The sequence below is a fragment of the Eulemur rufifrons genome, chromosome 1, assembly GCF_041146395.1.
Source record: "Eulemur rufifrons isolate Redbay chromosome 1, OSU_ERuf_1, whole genome shotgun sequence".
NCBI lineage: Eukaryota > Metazoa > Chordata > Mammalia > Primates > Lemuridae > Eulemur > Eulemur rufifrons.
Window position 1 is genome coordinate 16,863,193 of NC_090983.1, and position 19,584 is coordinate 16,882,776.

General features: G+C 59.2%; 2 protein-coding genes across 3 annotated transcripts; both read right to left on the reverse strand.

The window, feature by feature from the left end:
• Positions 1-6,910: 6,910 nt before the first annotated feature.
• Positions 6,911-14,278, reverse strand: GMPPA (GDP-mannose pyrophosphorylase A). 2 transcript variants are annotated; one of them, XM_069466898.1, is made up of 13 exons: positions 14,236-14,278; positions 13,334-13,394; positions 13,131-13,228; positions 11,800-11,903; positions 11,349-11,535; positions 10,963-11,022; positions 9,711-9,841; positions 8,562-8,696; positions 8,327-8,424; positions 8,113-8,159; positions 7,824-7,916; positions 7,462-7,630; positions 6,911-7,198 (listed from the first exon to the last, which is right to left on the reverse strand). In XM_069466898.1, the coding sequence occupies exons 2-13, from the start codon at positions 13,371-13,373 to the stop codon at positions 7,098-7,100; spliced, it is 1,263 nt and encodes a 420-aa protein (XP_069322999.1). In that variant the 5' UTR covers positions 13,374-13,394; positions 14,236-14,278; the 3' UTR covers positions 6,911-7,097. The 2 variants fall into 2 exon arrangements, with proteins under 2 accessions (XP_069322999.1, XP_069323000.1); XM_069466899.1 differs by lacking the exon at positions 14,236-14,278 and adding an exon at positions 13,936-14,229.
• Positions 14,279-14,974: 696 nt separating this feature from the next.
• SPEGNB (SPEG neighbor) lies at positions 14,975-16,712 on the reverse strand. Its single transcript, XM_069466900.1, is given in 4 exon segments — positions 14,975-15,114; positions 15,302-15,442; positions 15,972-16,279; positions 16,585-16,712. Coding segments are annotated over 4 exon segments (717 nt in total).
• Between the last annotated feature and the right edge of the window lie 2,872 nt (positions 16,713-19,584).

Genomic DNA, 19,584 nt, shown 5'->3' on the forward strand with positions numbered 1-19,584 from the left:
TGGACCACACCCCAGAAGGGGACAGCCAACTCTGTCCCCTACCTCCTGGTCTCCCTGACTCCAGCACCCAGCCACCACCTGATCCCACTACCCTATTCACTGCAGCTTCCAGAAACTCCTTGAGAGAGCCACTTGTTTGAATGAGGGAGGGGAGGGGAAGGGAGAAGAGGGAGCCAAGACAGACCAAGGGACAACCATGAGTCCAAGATTCTCTGGCTTCCCTAGAGCTTTGCTCCCAACTTCAGCACCCACCATGCCCCTGCCCCTCTGGGAGAATGGCTGCCCTCTCCCTCGCTGTGCCAGCAACCCCAGCCTCAGTCACTCATGCATCTGGGACAGAGTGCCCTGGCTGACTTTCACATCTGTGGCCACTTTGCTTCCCCAAATGTTCCCCAAATCCCCGGCCACAACCAGGCTTGGGGAGAGGGGTGCTGGGTAAACAGGCTGGGGAGCACAGGGGAGGTATGATGTCAGGGGCTCTCATGTGCAGGGAGAGCAGGTGTGCCGTGCAGGGGCAGGAAGAGCCCTGTGGGGGTGTGGAAGGGAGCGGGGAGATGCGCTGGGTTCCAGTGGGAGGGAGTGCTGTCCTGACAAGGCAGATGCAAGGGGTGCCCGGCCACCTGGCAGTGTGGGGCGGGGCACGGGGGGGCTGCTGTGTTCCTGTGGAGGGGAAGCAGGCATGTGGGCAGTCATCACAGCAGGGCTGGGAGCCTCCACGGGCTGGCCGGGGGGAAGCATCAGTCGGTGCCCCCAAGGTGGGGGTGGCAAGGATGAGCCGCTTATGCTCTGGGGGCCATGTGAGAGCGTGAGCCCTCACGGGGGAGGAAGCACTTGTCCCCTGGAGGAAAGGGGGGCTGATTAATCGGGGCGCTAATGAGCAGCAGGGAGAGGAAGCTCAGAAGGGCGGAGGGAGGCGGCTCCATCGATCCAAGCCGCGGAACCAGCAGCTGAAAAAAAAGTGAGAAGGGAATCGATCTGAGGGAAACGGCAGCTGCTGGGGATTAGAGCCCGAGGTCCACCCGCTGCCCAATGGCCACCCCGCCCCCTGCGGCCACCCCGCCACCTGCGGCAGGCCTGGCCCCAGGGGAGAGACCCAGGGATAGCTCCCTTGCTGGCAGGGAGCCACTTTGCCCACGCTGGCTGCAAGGCCAGGTCAGGCCCTATCAGGGTTGCCCCAGCATGGAGCCTGCCCCATACCCAGTCCTGGCCATGTGTGATGCCCCGCCTAGGTTGTCCCTAGCCTTTCAGCAGAGTGGCTTCCTCAGGAGCCCCACACCTGGGTGTCCCCACAGGCCTGGATGAGTCTGGGTCAGCTGACTCCCTAGGACAGGCAGATAAGACCCCTGGGGTCAGGTGCTGCATCTGCCTGGGACACAGAGTCCCAGAGGGGAGAGGGGGTTGGCATTGGAAGCAGCTGCTGAGTTGGCGCTAAGGGTGTCCAAGTGACCACAGACAGCCCCCCTCTCTCTGCCCCATGCCCAGACAGCCCCCTCCCATGCTCTTCCCTCCCTGGTAGACTTCCAGACCTTTCCAGAGCTCTCCCCACTGTTCTTCCCCATCCTTCTCTCTCTTCCCCTTTCTCCCAATATTGATTTTTCTTTACTGGGTTTTTTTTTAAAAGGTGATTTAATTGCTTTTTTAAGGTTATTTCAGTCTGGGGCTCTGCCAAGAAAGCGGGGAGCTGCCCCCCAGGCTCCCCCCAGCACCCGCTGCTGCCCTGGATTCTGTACACATCCCTGAATTCCCTGCCATCCATTGAGATCTCGGGGTCACACTCTCCCTACAACATACTGGCCTTCATCATGGCTCAAATCACACCCTCTTTCCTCCCGAGGGATGGCGGGAAGCCTTCAACCTCTATAAGGAATGAAGCTGGGTGGTAACTGGGTATGGGGGAGCAGGGGGTGGGGGTGTGTGAGGGGAGCCCCAGGCTGCTGGGATGTGGAGCGGTTAGCCACACGCACACCCCACCATTGCCCCACAGCCAGCTGTCTCCAATTGTCCCTAAGTCCCCATCACCCAGCCTCACAGACCTCCAGGAATGTGGTTATGCTCAGTGGGCGCCCCCCATCCTTCCAGCTCATCTCTTGACCTTTTCCTCCTCTCCAGTCTCTTCCGGCCCCCTCCCGGTCCCTCTGTACCCTCTTCGCCTCTGGCCCGTCCCCTCTCCCCTCCCTCTCCCCGCTTCCCTGCCTGCCTCCCTCTCTGCCCGGCTGCAGTTGGGTGATAATCTCCCTCATTTAGCCTCCCGGCTGCTTCCCCGGCTCATTGCCCAGCTGGTCCCTGGGGCCCGGCCCAGCTTCTTCCCCACCCCCACCCCAGCCCTGCGCCCAAGCTCCCCCTCCCCTCCCTGCTGCCCCCACCCACTCCCGGGGGACCAGCTGCCCCTTGCAGTGAAGCATCAGGGCCAAACGTGGTCCACCAGGACCTGAGCTGGGTGTGGGCAAGGGGGGCTGGGAGTGCAGGGAGGGCATGTTGCATGGTCAGAACACGAAGCCCCAGCCAGGGCTCCTGAACCCTCCCACTGTCCCCATTCCCCAGGTTTGTTCCCGGTCCAATCTCCACCCACCTCCACCCCCCAGGGAATGAACTAGGCTTCCCGCTGCGAGAAGGAAAGTGGTAGATGGGCTGGCAGGCGGAGGTTGGAGTGACTAGGCAGGGCACCGGGAATAGGGGGCAGAGGCTGAGGGGGCGACTGGGAGAGCAGGACTCCTTGGCTTAGGGGCCTGGGAGGAGGCAAAATGCCGCCAAGGGATACCTGAAGACCTCCCAGGATCCAACTTGGGGGGCTCCAAGGAAGCCTCTTCTCAGCACAGGGACCCCCAAGCTGGCCCCCAGACTCCCTGCCTGGCTGGCCTTACTCATAAACTACACGACCCCCGAACTCCTAGACAGCGTTCTCCTAGACAGTCCCCAGCCTCCCCTGCTCTCAGGGACACCCCCTGGTCACCCTCCCCAGCGCAGACACCTGGTCCTGGTGCGGATCAAGGGATGAACCAGTGTGGGACAGACGTGGGTGGGAAGGGACAAGGATGGGGGGGCCGGGCCGGGGCCGCGCCAGGCCTGGCTGGTGAGCGAGCAGCGGTGACAAACGGGCTGTGCGGGGGCCGAGGGGCGGGGGGCGGACGGCGGCTGATTTATCTGGGTTATTTATGCTGTGGACGAGGCAGGAGAAGCGGTTAATGAGAGTCCCAGCGAAGGGGGTGGGGAGGCCCGAACGTGATCTGAGGCGACTGAAGAGGGTTAGCGTCCCACTACCAGGCCCTGCCCCCACTGTGGGCCAGTATCTCTGCAGCCCCCTCCTGCCCCCATCCTCCTAGGGCGAGCGGCCCAGCACCCTCTCCTGTGTCTCGCACCAACACCTCCATCCCCTTTCAGATGCTCCCAACCTGAGGCCATGGGTCACCAGGACTGCAGGGGACCAGGTCCTGGATGGTGGGGTGGGTAGCAGGAAAGGGAGGGCAGGAAGAAGAGAAATGAAAACTCCTGGCTGGCCAGAAACTAGCAAAGTCTGTGCGGCCTGCGGGGAGGGTTGGGATGGAAGAGGCACGGTGGGAGTGGGTAGGCAGCTGAGGCTGGAGAGAGGAGAGGGCAAAGGGCATTGGGGTGCAGATCTGGGGTCAGCCAGGAGCCACAGTGGGGGCCTGAGTGGCAGAGACAGGCTGGCCAGGAAGGGGGTGCTGGCCAGAGAGCAGAGAGAGCCGGGAAAGGAGGGGGAGATCTGGAGAAGGAGGGGGAGAGGGCTTTGCAGCAGCGAAAGCTGCTGGGAGCAGATAAGGCTGCACAGCAGCAGGAGGGATTAAAGCTCTGAGGGGCCTAGGGGGGCGGTGCGGGATGGGGGGGCAGGGAGGAGAGGGGTGAGGGCAAGACACCAGGGCCAAGGAGATGAATGGGAAAAGTGAAGGCTGCAAAGGGGGCAGGATTTAATCAGGGGCTAAGAGGTGGTCATCGACTGGGAAAGGAGGAAGGAAGGAACTCCTGATCGTCTGTTCTGGGGAGGGGGCCTTTCTGCCTTGGATGGGGCCCCCACACCCTACGCATGTCAGGGGCAGCAGAGCTAAGCGGAGAGAGGTGCCTGCTGAGGGTAGGGTACTGGCGGATTATGGGGGGGAGTGGCAGGGGCCAGCCCTGGGAGCCGCTGAGCTGATGGCTGGAGAGACTGAGGGCACAGAGCGCCTCCTTGAGGCAGCCAATGGAACACAAGAGTGCCACAGGGAACTGTCGGGGCACAGAGACCCCATCGTGCCCAGGCTGCGGCAAGGACGAGTTTCGGAGGAGGCTTCTTTGTGGGGAGGGGATGGGCTTGGAGGAGGGCAGGTGGCTTCCCAGGGTTCATGCCTCAGACCCAGACGCCCCTCACCACCCCCTGCCCTCCCGCTCTCTGAGCCGCCCCCAGCTCCCTCCAGATTAGAGCCCAGGGCAGCTCCAAGGTGGCCGTGGTGGCGGAGGGGAGCCCCGGGGGAAGGAAGGGGAAGAGGAGGGGTTGGGGGACGGGAGCGGGGGTGGCGGGCGGGGCTGGGTAATTGCGTGTTTGCCAGTTCTCCCGTCTCTGCACACGAGGGAGCGTGTGTCGGTGGGTGTAGCTTCGCCTCAAGGAGTATGTGTCTGTTGGCAGAGGTGTCAGTGTGTCTGTCTGAGGGGTCTGGGCTCTCCTTGGCCCCCACCCATCCCCTTTGTGTTTTGGGGAGCGAGGCTCTGGGCACACCCAGCTGTGCTCCGTGCTGAAGCGGCACATGTGGCGGGGCCCAGCTGTGCCTGCTTCCCGGAGAGGGGGAGGGGGCTGCAATCTGCTCCCCCGATAATGGCTGCTAAGTGCTGGGGGAGGGGAGGAGATGGTGGTGGGACTGGGGCCCCCGGCAGCCTGGCCAAAGAGACAGCCCTGCCCTGCCTGCCCCGCCCCAGCCTGGCCCAGCCAGCCTCCCCGGTCTGTGTTCTTGGCTCAGCCTCTCCCCTCGGCTGGCTCCTGAAGCCCATCCAAATTTCTCTCCACTCAGTCCCTGTCCCCAGCTCTCCTCCCCTGTCGCCCCATCCAGCTTGGTGCCAGGGACCCACCCCCCTCCACGGCCCCCAGCTTGCTCCCCCTCGCTGATTTTACAGAATAATCTTTTTATGGAAACCGAAAAAAGCGCTAATGGCAGGAGCACACCCCTCCCCCGCATCCCTCCCCCCCGTTCACCCCCCACTTCCCACCCATTCCCTCCTGTTTCTCCCTCCTCAATCCCTCCCTGGGGCTGGCACCCTCCTACCCCAATAGGGCCAATAAAGGCTGGGTGCAGGGTCCCAGAGGTGGTGGAAGAGGGCACCCTGCTCCCTGGCCAGAGGCAGGGTGCTCCCACACCTTAGGCCCCTCCCTGCACAGAAGAGGGCTGGAGGGGAGGGAGGGCATTACAACCTCGGTCCTTAGACCCCCCCCCAGCAGTGGCTCCCCCAGTCTAGGGGGGCAAGTTACAACGATTCGGCTTCACTACCTGCCCCCCCTTCAAACACTGACCCTGTTCCACACCTCTCCCCACCATGTCCCCACCCCCACTGGGTCTAGGAGGGGGATCCCGGGGGCCAGGGCCTGACACAGACTTATTGGATTTCACGGTGTTTTGCTGAGAAAATAATTAAATTATCATATTTATGATGGAGCTGCCACGGCCTCTGCCAACCACTCGGAACAGAAGGGTCAGGACTGGGGGGAGGAGAGGGAAGGGACCCAGACCCCGGCCCCAGGGCCCATCCCTCTCCCAGTCCCTTCCTTGACCCCAGGCCCAGAGTGGGGACCTACAGTCTCCTCCCAGCTCCACGCAGAGGGATGACGAAGGTCTCGGATGGAGGCAAGGATCAGACAGAGGCAGGTTACAGGTCAGGGCTGTCAGAACCCGAGGCACACCCCACATGCTCCCCACAGCCCTCAGGGCCTGAGAGGGCCTGGAGGTCACATCCAGCCCAATCCCCACCCTCGGCCCAACTCCAGAGGAAGCACATCTTCCTAACTGCCCAGCTATGAAGCCACGAAATCCTGGGCTCTGTCCCAGACGCTGGTGCTGACAACAAGGCCCCGGCACCCTGCCGCCTGCCACCCTGCCTGCTGCCAGGACACCCTCCTCCCGCCTCCCACGCCCTGCCCCCCCCCATTCTCTTCGGGTAATTAGATTCCTCTCAATTAGCAGATTACGATCATTACCAGCTCATCTGGCAACTCGGCTCCGCACCCACAGCTGGGGAAAGGGGGGCACCGAGAGGGGCGCACGGGGGTCATGGGCAAACGGGAGAGATGGTTGGGAGAGGAGGGCGGAGACCTCCCAAAGGGCAGAGCCAGGGTGATGGAAGGTGGCCTGGCCCCTCCCAGAACAGGGGGCCTCCCACTGAGCTTCCGGAGCGAATGGCGCTGGCTCAGGCGGGCAGCCAGGGGAGCAGGAGACTTAGATTCGAGGCCTCAGGCGGGGGCGGAAACCCCCACCCCGCCAAAAGCCAGGCTGGGAGCAGATGGTGCTGGCAAAGTGGAAAAAAGGCCATGAATGGGGCTCGGCAGGAACCGAGCAGCGTGGGCTGCCAGGATCAGCTTCGGGGACTGTGGCCCCTGCGCCCGGGCCCACCGCCCAGCTGAAATCCTTCGTCCTGCCCTGCGGGACCCCTACACCTGGGAGCCTGAGCCAGGCCCAGTGAGGAGGGACAGGGAGGCAGGCAAGCGGGGCGAAGGGGGGCCAGGCGGGCTGGGAGCCTAGAGGCCCTTCCTCCCCAGCAGTGCAGGAGGCTGAGGCTGAGGCGGTGGGAGGGGGAGATTTACCAGGGCTCCAGATTCATTATTCATGAGCCCACAGCTAGGACTCCAATTTAAATGCTAATGTGGGGGGGCCTGACTCAGCTGCCCTGCTTCCGCCCCCACCCCCAGCCCAGGCACAGGCGGAGTCCATGCTGGCTCCAAGGTTCACGGGGTTTATTAGGGAGTTGGGAGGGAGGCCAGGAGTCCTGGGCCACCCACACTGCTCCCGGCATGTGAAGGTCCTGCCTGGCTTCCTCTGGTCCTTTCTGGACAGAGGCTGGCCAAGCAAGCAGCAGCCTCCGGGGGAGCGGGTGGGAGTTGTGGGGGGGCCTTCTGGCAGCCCCCCTCAGAGGATGATCTGGTTGGTGAAGCTGCGGCTCAGCTCCTTGTGTGGCAGAACAATCGAGTTCAGGATGAGCACCTCGGCAGGGATCCGGACTCGGCAGCCTGCAGTGTGGACCGGGCACCAGAGGGAGGTCACACAGCACCTGGGGGAGCTGGGGGCCACTGCCAGCAGGGAGGGATCCCTCCCTGCCCATCTGTGCCCCTGGCCTCATGCCCCCCGTGACTCACCCAGGGCCTGCCACACAGCAGGCACTTGCTGTTTGCTAAAAGAAGAAACTCACGCACAGAGGAACAAATGCTCCCCATCGACCGCTGGCCATCACCTGTGGGGGTTCTCACAGCCCCAGGCCCCCGGGAAGCCATACCCAGGATGGTGATGGCAGGCAGCAGCTTCCCGTCCTTGAAGAGGCTCTCACTGTCCATGCGGGCCCGGGGGTCGTTGGGGTTGGGGTCATTGGCGGTACCTTCCACGCGCGCCCAGCGCCCCACAGTGCTCCCCCAGCCCACGATGCTGTGCAGAACACACGTGTGCTCCTGTCCAACAGGATGGTGAGAGGTGATGGGGGAGGCAGCAGGAACAGGTGGGGGATGGGTGGGTACCTCAGATGTGGCCAGATGCAGAGCCCATGGGGTTCACCCTTCTTCTCTGCTCCGGGGGGCGGGTACCTGGGCCCTCCCCTCAGCCCCTTGGGGTGCCACACGCTGCTGTGTATACCGTGGTTCCTACCTGTAACGTGGCTCCGTGGAGGACAATGCTCTCCCGGAGACGCACACCCTCTCCCACTGTCACCCCCTTCCCAATGGAGACGTTGGGGCCCAGCTGTGGGGAGGAACATACACCGTAAGCCCTGGGGGGACTCGGAGGATCCCCAGGTCCAATCCCCTCCTGGAACAGATGAGGGAGAAGCGACCTGCTCGAGGCCACACAACAGGTTATGACCAAGTGGAGACACCTGTGCTACCCACCCACCCTGACTGCCACCCGCCATCTCCCAGGGTCTGGGCCCAGTGCTTACCACAGCTGATGGGGCCACCTTAGCCGTTGGGTGGATGTAAACATTTCCTAGAAGCAGAAGAGAGGCCCTGGGGGCAAATACCCCAAACCATATCTGGATGGGAAGGGGCAGGGATTGAGACTTCAACTCTGGACTGAGGTCACGAGTCCTGGCTCAGAGGGCAGAGGGGGCTGCGGTGGAGCATGAAGGTTAACAGTTGGGGCAGGGTGGGTACCTCGGATTTGTGGACCTCCTGGCGTGTGCTTGGCCAGCCGTTCTGGGTGAGTGAACTCGTAGCGGCCCAGATAAAGGCGGGAGGCGTAGAGTGCTGAACTGGGGGTCACGACATGGGGGCAGGGGCTCAGGGGCCAGCAGGGCCTGTGCCTACCACCCCAAAGTCTCAACACCCAGGTGACCCAGTCTCCCCATCAGAGCCACAGAACCCTCCACCCTACCCCGGCCTCTCATACCCTGCAGACTTGATCTGGCTCCAGATCCCGTCAGTGAGGTAAACATATATCTGGCCTTGCCCTGCCAGGGCCGAGAACACATCCTGTTCCAGGCGGATGGTACCTGCCCCCGGCCACAAGCCCGGAGAGTCCTCCCTGGCGGAGAGGAAGGACGCTGACATCAGTTCCCCAGCTGAGCCCGCCTGTGGGGCCAACGCAGTCCCTCAGGGACAGGAGTCGGAGGGATTCCCACCACCTCTCCAAGCTCCTCCCCAGGTCTAATCAGGTCCTCTCTAAAGTGCTGCTCTCATCCCGGGAACCTCTCCCACCCAGCCCCAGTTCACTGAGTGCTACCACAAGGGAACCTCAGGCACAGACCCGCCTCCCATCCCTGCCCCGTGTCCCCATGTCCAGAAGGAGTTCCCCCCATTTGCACATTCTCCCCCCATTCGGCCCTCTACCCACCCCCAAGTCACCCTCCCCTTGACTGGATGGAATGAAACACAGACAGACTCACCCCAGAGCAAGGCAGCTGGTGAGGGCAGAGACAGTCACAGACAGAGAGGGAGAGAGAGATGGTAGAGATGCCAGCTCAGCAGAAACAGAGACAGAGAGGCCAGGAGAGGTGGAGAGAGAAGCAGAGACACGGGTGGGAGTGAGAAATGGCCGTGCGTGAACAAGGCATGAGATGGGGCGACGGGCAGGGGAGGAGCAAAGGCAAAGGTCCCTAGAAGGGAACAGCTTTCGTGCCCAGGAGGGCCAACCCGAGACCGTGGTGAGCAGGGCTCTGGGTGCTACATTCCCAGGGGAGCCTCAGCCTGAGAGTAAGTGTGTGTGCACACGTGTGTGTCTGCACCGAGTGCGCGTGCACCCAACTGTGTGTTGCCGTCTGTTCTGAAAGACATCTCTGGGACACGCAGGGCTTGAGAGAAATGGACCAGAAGGGGAGTGGGCAGGCAGTGACAGAGGAGGAACTGGGATGGATAAGGAAGAGGGACAGAATGAGGTTAGAAGGGGAGGGGCTCGGAGGCTCAGCTGGAGATGACAGGTGGAGAAGGGAGGAGGGAGGAGGAAGGTGAGCAGGTTGACATGGAGCCTGCAGAGACTGGTGTGTGTCGGGGTCCGGGACTGGGAGTACTTGGGGTCACAGGGCCATGGGGCCTGCCTCACAGTTGCCTATCCTGCTGATTCCGCTGAAAGACATCCCGAAGAGGCTTCAGGGCTTCCGGGGAGAAGAGATAGATGCCACAGTTGATGATGTCACTGATAAATGTGCTGGGTTTCTCAACATAGTGCAGGACCTGAGGACAGAGCGAGCTGGGTTCAGTAGAGGAAGGGACCACCGCCACAGTCCCCTGAGACCCTCTGATCGCCAGGCCCTCCCTGCCCCTACCCCCTTGCTGCCAGAGTGGTCTTCCTAAAATGCAGCCCACGTTCTGCCACTGCCTGGCTTTAAACCCTGCAACAACTGCCATCACCTGATCCACCTTCAGCTAAGTCCAAACTCCATGCTTTTCCCTGCCGACCCTCCCTACCCCCAGCACTCCCAGAACACAACTGCATGCCACTGCACGCCTGCGCCTGGAATGACCTTTCCCATCTCTTCATCTGGAAATCACACCTTTCCAAACCCAGGTGACACTGTCACTCTCTGTGAGTCCTCTCTTGCCAGCGTCAGAGTTAGCGATTCATGCCTTTGGGCACCCTGGGCCTGTGGCCACACCTCACCCTTGACACTGTGTCATTTGCAAAGGTTGGCTTCAACTTGTCTCTCCCACTAGACTGAGGGGGCCTGAGAGGTGGGGACTGCACCCTTTTGGCCGTGTTTCTCTTGCACCTACCTGGTGTCTGGCACAAACTATGTATGTGCGTGTCTGCATGTGTGTTTACAAGTATGTTTGAAATTAAAGGATGAAGAAATAAAAGGAGTGTGTGACAGTCAATTAGGCTCAGGGCAGGGAGTTTCACAAACAGGGTCGAAACCTCCTGCCTTGCCTATTAGGCCCCCTCTTCAAAACTAAGGAGGCAATTATGCCATTTCCTGCCTCCATGCCTTCGCACATGCTGTTCCCTCTGCCTGCAATGCCTTCCTTTCTCCTTCATCTAAACAAATGTAACCCAGCTCAGATCTGCTTCCTCCAGGAAGCCCTCCCCACCCCATGCAGGCAAGGCTGGGTTGGGCCCTTCCTTTTGTGTTCCCACAGCACCTTCTGCCTATGTTTATTAGAGCACTACACCCACAGAAGTGAACTGTGACCCCTTTCCCCCAGCCAACTCCTCTCAAAGGGATATAAGATGATTAATCTAATCTACGGGGGACAAGACTGGGAGCTCCGCCCCAAAGCATTCCAGCATCTCTAGAGGCATGGAGTGGGGGGTGACATACAGAGTGGACACCCACCCAGCTCCTCTCTGCTCTCACCTCGTGCGTCTGTGGATTCTCAACGATGCAGCCATAGTTGAGGGACTGCGTCCTGTTAGCCTGAAAGACAGACACACCCGAGACAGTGACCTGTCTGCTGCGGGGCCGCCAGGTCTGTTTTCTCTTCCTTTTTTTCTCTCCCCTATAGCACCTGGCACGCAGCTCCGCCACTGACAGGCCTTCAGCAAGGGTGAGAACTGACAGCCGCCCTCCCCCTCCCTACTTCTGAACAGCGGAAGGGCTCGGGGTCTCCACTGACACCTCCACTCCTGCTGCGGCAGTACATCTGATGCCAGCTCCCACTGCAACCCCCAGGGCTGCTGCTGCCTCCCTGACACCCAGCATCCCAGGAAGCTCTTTGGATCACGCCTTCCCAGTCCCCTCACCGTGGTGCCGAGGAGTAAGAAAGGGTGACGCTGGCGTCTGTGGGCATCCAACATAGCATTCAAGGGGAAGTCGGAGCAGACGTCAGCATTGAGCACGAAGAAAGCCTCGGGGCCTCCAGCCAGGATCTGGTCCCGAAAATGGTAGAGACCACCCCCTGTGCCCAGGGGGGCAAATTCCTGAAGGTACCTGTTCCCAGGGACCCCAGAGCCAGTTCAGTGGATCCAAGGAGACAGATACTATGAGCCAGGGCAGCTGACCCCACCCCGCTCCGAGGAGTACTCCTGCCCAAGGCCCACAGAGAAACTCCATATATTCAAGGATTCAGAGATGCCCAAGTAACGATCCTTCTAGTATATGAGGGTGAATTCTGGCAAATGCTGATTACCCACTCCTAAGAACTCAGAGGCCTACGGCACCCCCAACCCCATATATGTATGTGTGCACACACACCTGACTGGAAGGTTAAACTCCTGCTGGGCAGTTTCTAGGAACTGGGTAAGGGGCTCATCTGGTTGGTAGAAGCCAATAAGCAGAATCTCCTGCATCCCAGGGACCTGAGAACAAGAGAAGAGGTTGGCAGAAAAAAATATCCGATAAGAAGGAATTATGAGGCCGGGCGCGGTGGCTCACGCCTGTAATCCTAGCACTCTGGGAGGCAGAGGTGGGCGGATCGTTTGAGCTCAGGAGTTCGAGACCAGCCTGAGCAAGAGCGAGACCCCACCTCTACTAAAAATAGAAAGAAATTATATGGACAGCTAAAATATATATATAGAAAAAATTAGCCGGGCATGGTGGCGCATGCCTGTAGTCCCAGCTACTCGGGAGGCTGAGACAGGAGGATCGCTTGAGCTTAGGAGTTTGAGGTTGCTGTGAGCTAGGCTGACGCCACGGCACTCACTCTAGCCTGGGCAACAGAGTGAGACTCTGTCTCAAAAAAAAAAAAAAAAAAGAAGGAATTATGGGAAAATTCCTGGTGGTGGGACCACAGCCCCTGGGCACTCACTTTACCACTCTGGCCTGTTTTCTCCTCTGGACAATGAGGAAGTTAGAGAAAGTCTCAGGCCTGATCTTCCAATCTTTTTTTATTACCCTCACCCACCTGAACTGGGGCCCACTCTAGGAAAGATTTTGCCTACCAAGCTGTGTTAAAGGATAATCCATTCATTCCCTCCATTTTCATTATCTGTCAGCCCAAGCTTGAGATCAGCATATGAGGTAAGGGTATCACTTACCAAAGGTCTGCATTGTACTAGGCACTTTACAAACATCATTTCTAAGCTTCACCACCCCATAAAATAGGTCTCATCACCCCCACTTTACAGATAAGGAAATAGGCTCAGAGAGGGTATGAAATTTGCTTTAGGCCTCACAGCAGGCAGAGACTGAATTCAAACCAAAACCTTGCTTGTCCCAATACCAAAAGCAATAAAGAAATGAGCTCCCTGGTGATCAGGGTATGAATCTTGTGCTTGGTTTTCATTAAAGGTCCCCAAGCCATGGCTTTAAATTGTTTCTAAGATCCCTGCCTGATCTCACATTCCATACTTTAAAAATAGGAGTGAAATCGGAGCAGGAAGAGGCCAGATGAGAGACTAGATGAGGGGAGGACAACAGGGCAGCGGTACTGCACAACTTGAGGGGGCGCCATTCACACTGTCACATATGAATGATAGTCTTGGAGTTATGTCTGGTGGGAAGAGATCATGGTTGGGAAAGGGGGAAATAGGGAATGAAGGAGATGAGCAGGAAGTGAGGTTAGAGAGGGCAGCCTATGGGATTACCTGGGCACAGGCCTCAATATGGTGCTGGATCATAGGGACCCCAGCCACAGGAAACAGTGGTTTGGGCACCTCAAAAGACAAAGGCCTGAAGCGAGTCCCTGCGAGTGGAGAAAGGAGAACATTTCAGCCTCCTGCCTTCCTCTGCCTCCACCGTACCAACCACTCCAGCCCAACCTCCTCCCCCCACTCCCCTGGCACCTCACCCTTCTGAGGGCCTCCAATCAGGATCACAGCTTTGAGCATGATGGTGACTGCCACTTAAACCTCAAATTCCAACAGAGAAATCAAGCTTAGATCTCACACCCCAACCAAACCCCAAATAGCAACATTTAGCCCATTCCCAAGATGTAAACCCAAAGTTTAATGTACTCCCTCCCTGGACACAACATCCACAAATCCTACACATCTAAAATCCCAACTCAGATTCCAGTAGGCCTTCAAACCTCACAGTGATTCCTCCCAAATTATGAAATTCATATCCCACAATTGGATCTCTAACAGACTTCCCTCTGGCCATGAGCAAATTCTGAAAATTCAGAAACTTGGCAAAGACCCCCTTCTCAGACCCAGAACCTCAAAAAACAGAAACCTCAAGCCCAATGCTCCCCAAATTGTTGCAGACTTGTTCTGGATCTTAAGCCTGAATCCCAGTTGCAACCCCTGAATATTGAACTGCAAACCCCGAGTGAGCCCCAGATAGTTAACTTCAATCCTAAGCATAAACGCCAAGTATTGAACTGACACTGATTTGCATTTGATGAAACCCCAATCCTAGCAAAAACTGAACAGGAATCCTAAAACTAACCTCTATATCTTAAACCGCGAATCAAAAGACAGGTTCCCTTGGCATCCTAAACACTGAACCCACCAACCCCCTGAGTGCTAATACTGATGATCGGTGCCAAATCTCTGGATTCGGAGGATTGACTGCCAACCCTCGGAACCCCACACTGACTGTCCAATAAACCCTAGCCTCTAGCTGCCAGGGGTTGCGGACCAACACAGGCGTGGACGCGCGGAGAACCAGCCTGGTCCTCCGAGCCCGCCCTCCGCGCAGGGGGCCGGGCCCTGCCCCTCCTGCCGCCCCTCCACCAGCTCCCTTTACCACTAGCTCTCTTTCTGCCAGCTCTGCCGCCCGCTACTGCTCGCTCCTTCCGCGCACGTGTCTTCTCGCAACTCGCGATAACTACTTCGCAGGGTCTGCTGGGAATTGTAGTTCTGAAGGTTCCCTCCTCCCCAGCTTCGGCCGTGAACCCCAGGGGCGTGGCCCAGGGATCCAGGGGACGGGATTAAGGAGAAGAAGGGTGGAGCCTGAGAAGCAGAGGCTAGAGCCTAAGACTGGGAGCCCAGCCATAGGGGAATGGGCCCGGGGGCAGCAGCCTAAGTGGAGAACTAACTCGGTCACAGGGAGAAGCGGGACTGGAGACCACAGGGACGCAGGGGGCTTGGAAGGGGCGGGGCCAGGGCGCAAACTGCCGCGGGAGGTGGCTTCAGGCACACGAAAGAAGGCAAGGCGGAGTGCTAGGCTCCACGGCATGTCCGGCTGGCAAATGACGGAGCGTCCAACGGCGAAAAAAACGCTATCTCAGATTAGCTTTCTGTAAAATGAAGCACTGGGCTGGGAGCTCTCCAGGCTTCCCTCTGACTCCGACATCCTGTGACCTTGGTGTGCGGGTCTGGAATAAGTGTGCGCGCGGGTGCGGGGGACAGGGAATGCCGGCGCTACAGAACAGAATGGACGCGAAGGGTCAGAGAGAGCCACTTTATTAAGCCAGATGAACGAGGGTTGTCGGTCCCATCCGCCCCCGGGCTTGGAGCCGGGACGAAAGATCGGACGGTCCTTTTCAGGCCAAGTCCACGCAAGCGACGCTCTCGTCCATGCCCAGGCTGTTCTCTACGTACACCTCGTACTTGCCGCTGTCCTCGGGCGTGGCCCGGCGAATGGTCAGCGTCGTGGTGGTGCTGCGGACCTCGAAGAACACCCAAGGGAGCGTGCAGCGGAGGAGGGCGGAGCCGCGGGTCAGTTTACGCGCGAACCGGGCCAGGCTACTTAGCCAGCTCTGCCCTTCCCAGTTCCCCGCCCTCGACCCACTCCCGCCGCGTTTGTGGGCTCAGTCCCGCCCAGGTTACAGCCCCAGGCCCTGCCCTTGCCGCAGGTCCCGACTCTCGCCTGTCGTCCTCCTCGATGTCCTCCCCGTCCTTGGTCCAGCCCACGTCGGGCGCAGGCTCGCCCATGATCTCCGCGGTCAGAGTCACCGTGGTGCCTTTGCGCGCCTTGGTGTTGTCCGGTCCCTTTTGAACCTTCGCCGGCACTAGAGGAAGGGAAGGGAAAGGCGACCCAGTGAGGGACCTGGAGATGAGGCAGGGCAAGCGCATCACCTCCCCAGCTAATATCAGGCCCTAAGTGGTATGCAGTATGACGTTAGGCAGATCATTAGCCTCTCTGATTTCATCTCCTTAGCGTTAAACGTGACTTATCCCTGCCCCTCCTTTGTAGCCGGGTCGAATAGAGGATCAAAAGAGATAAATCGAGTAAAAGTCCCAAAATATTCACACATCTTGCGGAGCCTCAGAAACAGCTCTGAGCAGTGGAAATTGCCCAGGGTTGGGAGCCAGGAAATCTGTCTCTAACCCTGGCTCTGCCTCTGGCTCTCTGTGGGACCTCGAGGTCCTGGCGTAGCGTGATCTAAGCCCACAACGGACTGCTCAGACTATGTGGGGCCAGATCCCGAATTAGGGGCTGGGCCGGCCAGGACCCTATGGCCAGGCCCAGCGGTAAATGCGCTCCGCTAGCCAGGGCTGCGGGTGCCCGCAGGGTGGGGCGTTCTGCGGCGCGCATACCTTCTACGAGGATGCGCGCTGAGTCGGAGCACTGGCCAAAGGGGTTGGTTACGTTGATGCTGTACTGGCCCAGGTCTGCCAACTCGCCATCGCTCACTACCAGTGCCACTACCTAGGGGTCCTCGAAGACGTAGCGGTACTTGGGCCTGTCGCGCAGCTCCTTGCCATCCTTGCTCCAGCGGATGAACGGGTCCGGGAAAGCCGAAATGCGGCAAGTCAGCTTGGCAACGCTGCCCTCAATCAGCACCACGTCCTTCAGCGGCTCCAGCACCCGCGGTGGCCCCTTCTCGCGCAGCTCCTTCCGGGACCTACCCGCGGGCGGGGTCAGGGCCCAGCGTTCCCAAGACAGGGCTGTCGAAGCGCTGGCCTTGGGCACACTGTTTCCTGCCCATCCCCTCAGCCCACCAGACCCCTAAACGTAGAGGTTGGTAGGGAAGGGGACTGCTCCTGAACTGCTACCCTGATTAAATGATCCACTCTTGCTGGCCACCGTTCCATACCTCAGTAACGGCTCTCCCCTAGTGGTTCGTGGCACTGTGCCCTCCACACCTCCATTCAGGAATGTGCGTTCTGCAGCTCCCTTCCTCTGCAGAGCTCCAGGGCTCCTTCTCACCTGTGGCCCCGGTAAGAGGCCTGAATGCGAATGGCAGCGCTCTGCACCTGGGGGTCATTGATATCCAGGGTACATCCAGGAGGTGGGGCCGCAGCCGCTGGTTTCTTGGCAGGAGCTGCTTTGGACATCTGCGGAGCAGACAGCAAACATGGGGGTCCAGTCTGTGACAGAGGCTCTCACACATTGGTCCTTTTCCCACTTGTTCAGAACATTTCCCGGGGGTGGGAGTGTCTGGGGCTTCTCTGAGAATCAGACTCACCCTGGAGGCGTTGACGCGGACTTGAGCCGACTGTCTGGGTTGCAGGAGGCACAGAACCCTTCCAGATGGCACAGTGGGGGCACAGGCAGGTGCTCAGCCCCTGGGCTTGGTTTTATACATCTCTCCCCTCCTTGCCTTGTTTGGCGTGGTTGCCCAAGCCCCCCGGGACCCCATCCCCGCCCCCCTTACCCAAGTGGTCTCCTTATTTAGCCGGAGGATGTTTGGGATGCTGGCTCAGCCACTGGGGCAGACCAGGGTGGGGGGTGGGGGAAACCCGAGTGGCTCTGGGGTGCACTGTGTGTCAGCACCTGGACAGCTGGACAGCTGGACGTGGCCCCATCCTCTCCCAGGGCAAGGAGTAGCCATCCCAACCCTGGGAGGACCAGCCGTGGCCCGTAGCTGACAAGAGATTCAGCTCACTGCTGGACCAGCTTCATACTCAGGTCAGTCTCAGGACACCGTTAGGGGGGTTCGAGTGTTTGTGGGGGTGTCCCTGAATAAAGCCATAGTAGCCGCGCTCCTCATGGTCCATACAGCTAATCACAGCAGGGCCACGTAGTTGTCAAGACCAATCCGTAAGCGCCTGACTCTTCCCCCACCCCCGCCTCCGCCCCGCCCTGCCCCAGGAGTCTAGGTTTGTCATTTCCACACTGTGCCCCCTGGCGGCAAACTGAGATATACCGAGAGGGGACAGGAAAGATTTTTGAGAGTAGCAGCCCCTCCATGCCATCACCATCCCCGCTCACTCCCCTTGATGTGACATGGTAGGGTCTGGCTGGACTGCACTGTCCCTGGAGATTAGCACCACTGCTGGCTCCCCACCCGACGTCTGCTCAGGCCCTTTTGGGGCCATAAACTGGCAAATAGGGGTATCAAACTGCCTGGGGCAAAGGGGTTCAGTTAACCCCTCTGGGGCTTGCCTGGAATCCAGTCTGCCCAGGGCAGAGCTCTGGGAGGAGGGAGGAGCATTGCTTCCATTCATTATAACTACCCGCCCAGGTGTGGGGCACTGTCACCTTTTGATCAGAGCAATTTTGACACAGCTCTGCTGACATAAATTACCTTTGCTCCTCCGGGTTTGGAACAAGCAGTTCACATGCCATTTCCAATGGAGATGGGAAGGGAGCTTAAGATCAGAGGGGGGACGGGAGAGGAATTTTACCACTTATCAAAATATGAGTTCAGGCACCTCATTTTTATACAAAACACTTGCAATGTGTAGGGGATTGGAGATTCTCACAGGCTAACTGTATATCTTCATTGCTAAAATGACAGGTAGGCAAGGCGTCTCTCTGGTCCCTTCCAGCTGGCTTTAACATCCTGTTATTTTATGATGATGGGACTTGCCACTTCCCTGGGGTCCTGGGAAGCCAGAGAGGCTGGGCTGGGCTGGGCAAAAGGGCTGTTTGAGCTGGAGCCAAGGGGCCCTCAGCCTCAATCAGCAACACACCAGCGCCAACTCTCTGCTCACTGTTGGAGGCTTTGTTCTTTTCACTTTGCCAAGAACAGAGTTTTCAAGGTAAGGAGGCCTAGTTCTCCCCCTCCCCACCATGCGAGGGCAAGGTAGCTCAGTTCTAGGACCAGTGACCATTCTGTGGCACTGCAGGGGAGCAGCTAGGATCAGGGTGCCTTAGCACCCAGCAGACCCCCCTAACTTGCTGTGGGGACAAGAAGGTCCAGGCTATGCCCCTCCGCCCTAGGAAAATTCTAGACATGACAAACCCGAGCATTCCCAGCTGGTGCTCCATGTGCTCTGACCTGGAGAGTGTGGGGTGTGGACCTGTCCTGGTTTCTTCTGCAGCTCCTCACGCCACCTGCTCTTGCCACCACTGGGACACTGGGATGAAACCCACTCTGCTCCAGGGGTCAGGACCACAGCTGGCCTGTCTTTTGGGCAGAGTGAAGGAGGCGGAACCAGGACTGGGCTGTGGGCTGGCCCATCCCCTAGAGCCCAGCATCCCCCAAGTCGTGATGAGGGAACATGTGACAAAAGGTGGAGGCTACCAGATTCTGATCTGGTGGGGGGAATCCAGTGGGTCTACCAGCATTCTAGAAACTGCAGGAGGAGAAGCAGACCACAGATTCCCTTCCCTCTAGGAATAAGGAGAGGTGAGGGGCCGGGAGGGTCAGGGGAAGGGGTCAGAAGGTCCCAAGGTGCTAGCTGTATACCCCTGAATGTGTTGAGGAATCCTCAGCTCTCTCTGGCCCAAAGAAGGTTGAATGCTCCTGTCCTAAGACTCACTCCCCTCCCCACGGTCCCTCCCCATAGACCACACACAGGTCCTGCTGCTTGCCATTTTTATTTTCCTTGTGACAGACAGACAGACAGCTGCACAGACAGCTGGATGGCTGGGGGGATGGTCAGGACAACATGGGCAATAGGGATTGAATGGAAGGGAAAACTTCATAAAAGTCAATAAATAAATAAATATGCATGGGAAGAAGGACAAAGGCCATGGAGGGGTGGTGGGGACATCCTCGGGCCAGCACAGAGTGCCCAGAGCTGCATCCAGTGGCCAGGAGATCCAGCTCTCCACGCTTCTCCAGGATGGCAGCGGCTGGCCCGCCCCCTCCACCTGAGGCCATCTTCTCTCCCTCCCACGCCTCCTCGCTGCCCTTGCTCACGTCCTGGCTCTGTCTCCCTGGCACTATCTCCGTGTCCTGCCCCTGCTTCACTGACACTCCCAGCCCACTGCCCTGACACCCTGGTTCCTTCCTCTTCCTTCTCACCAGCCGCACTC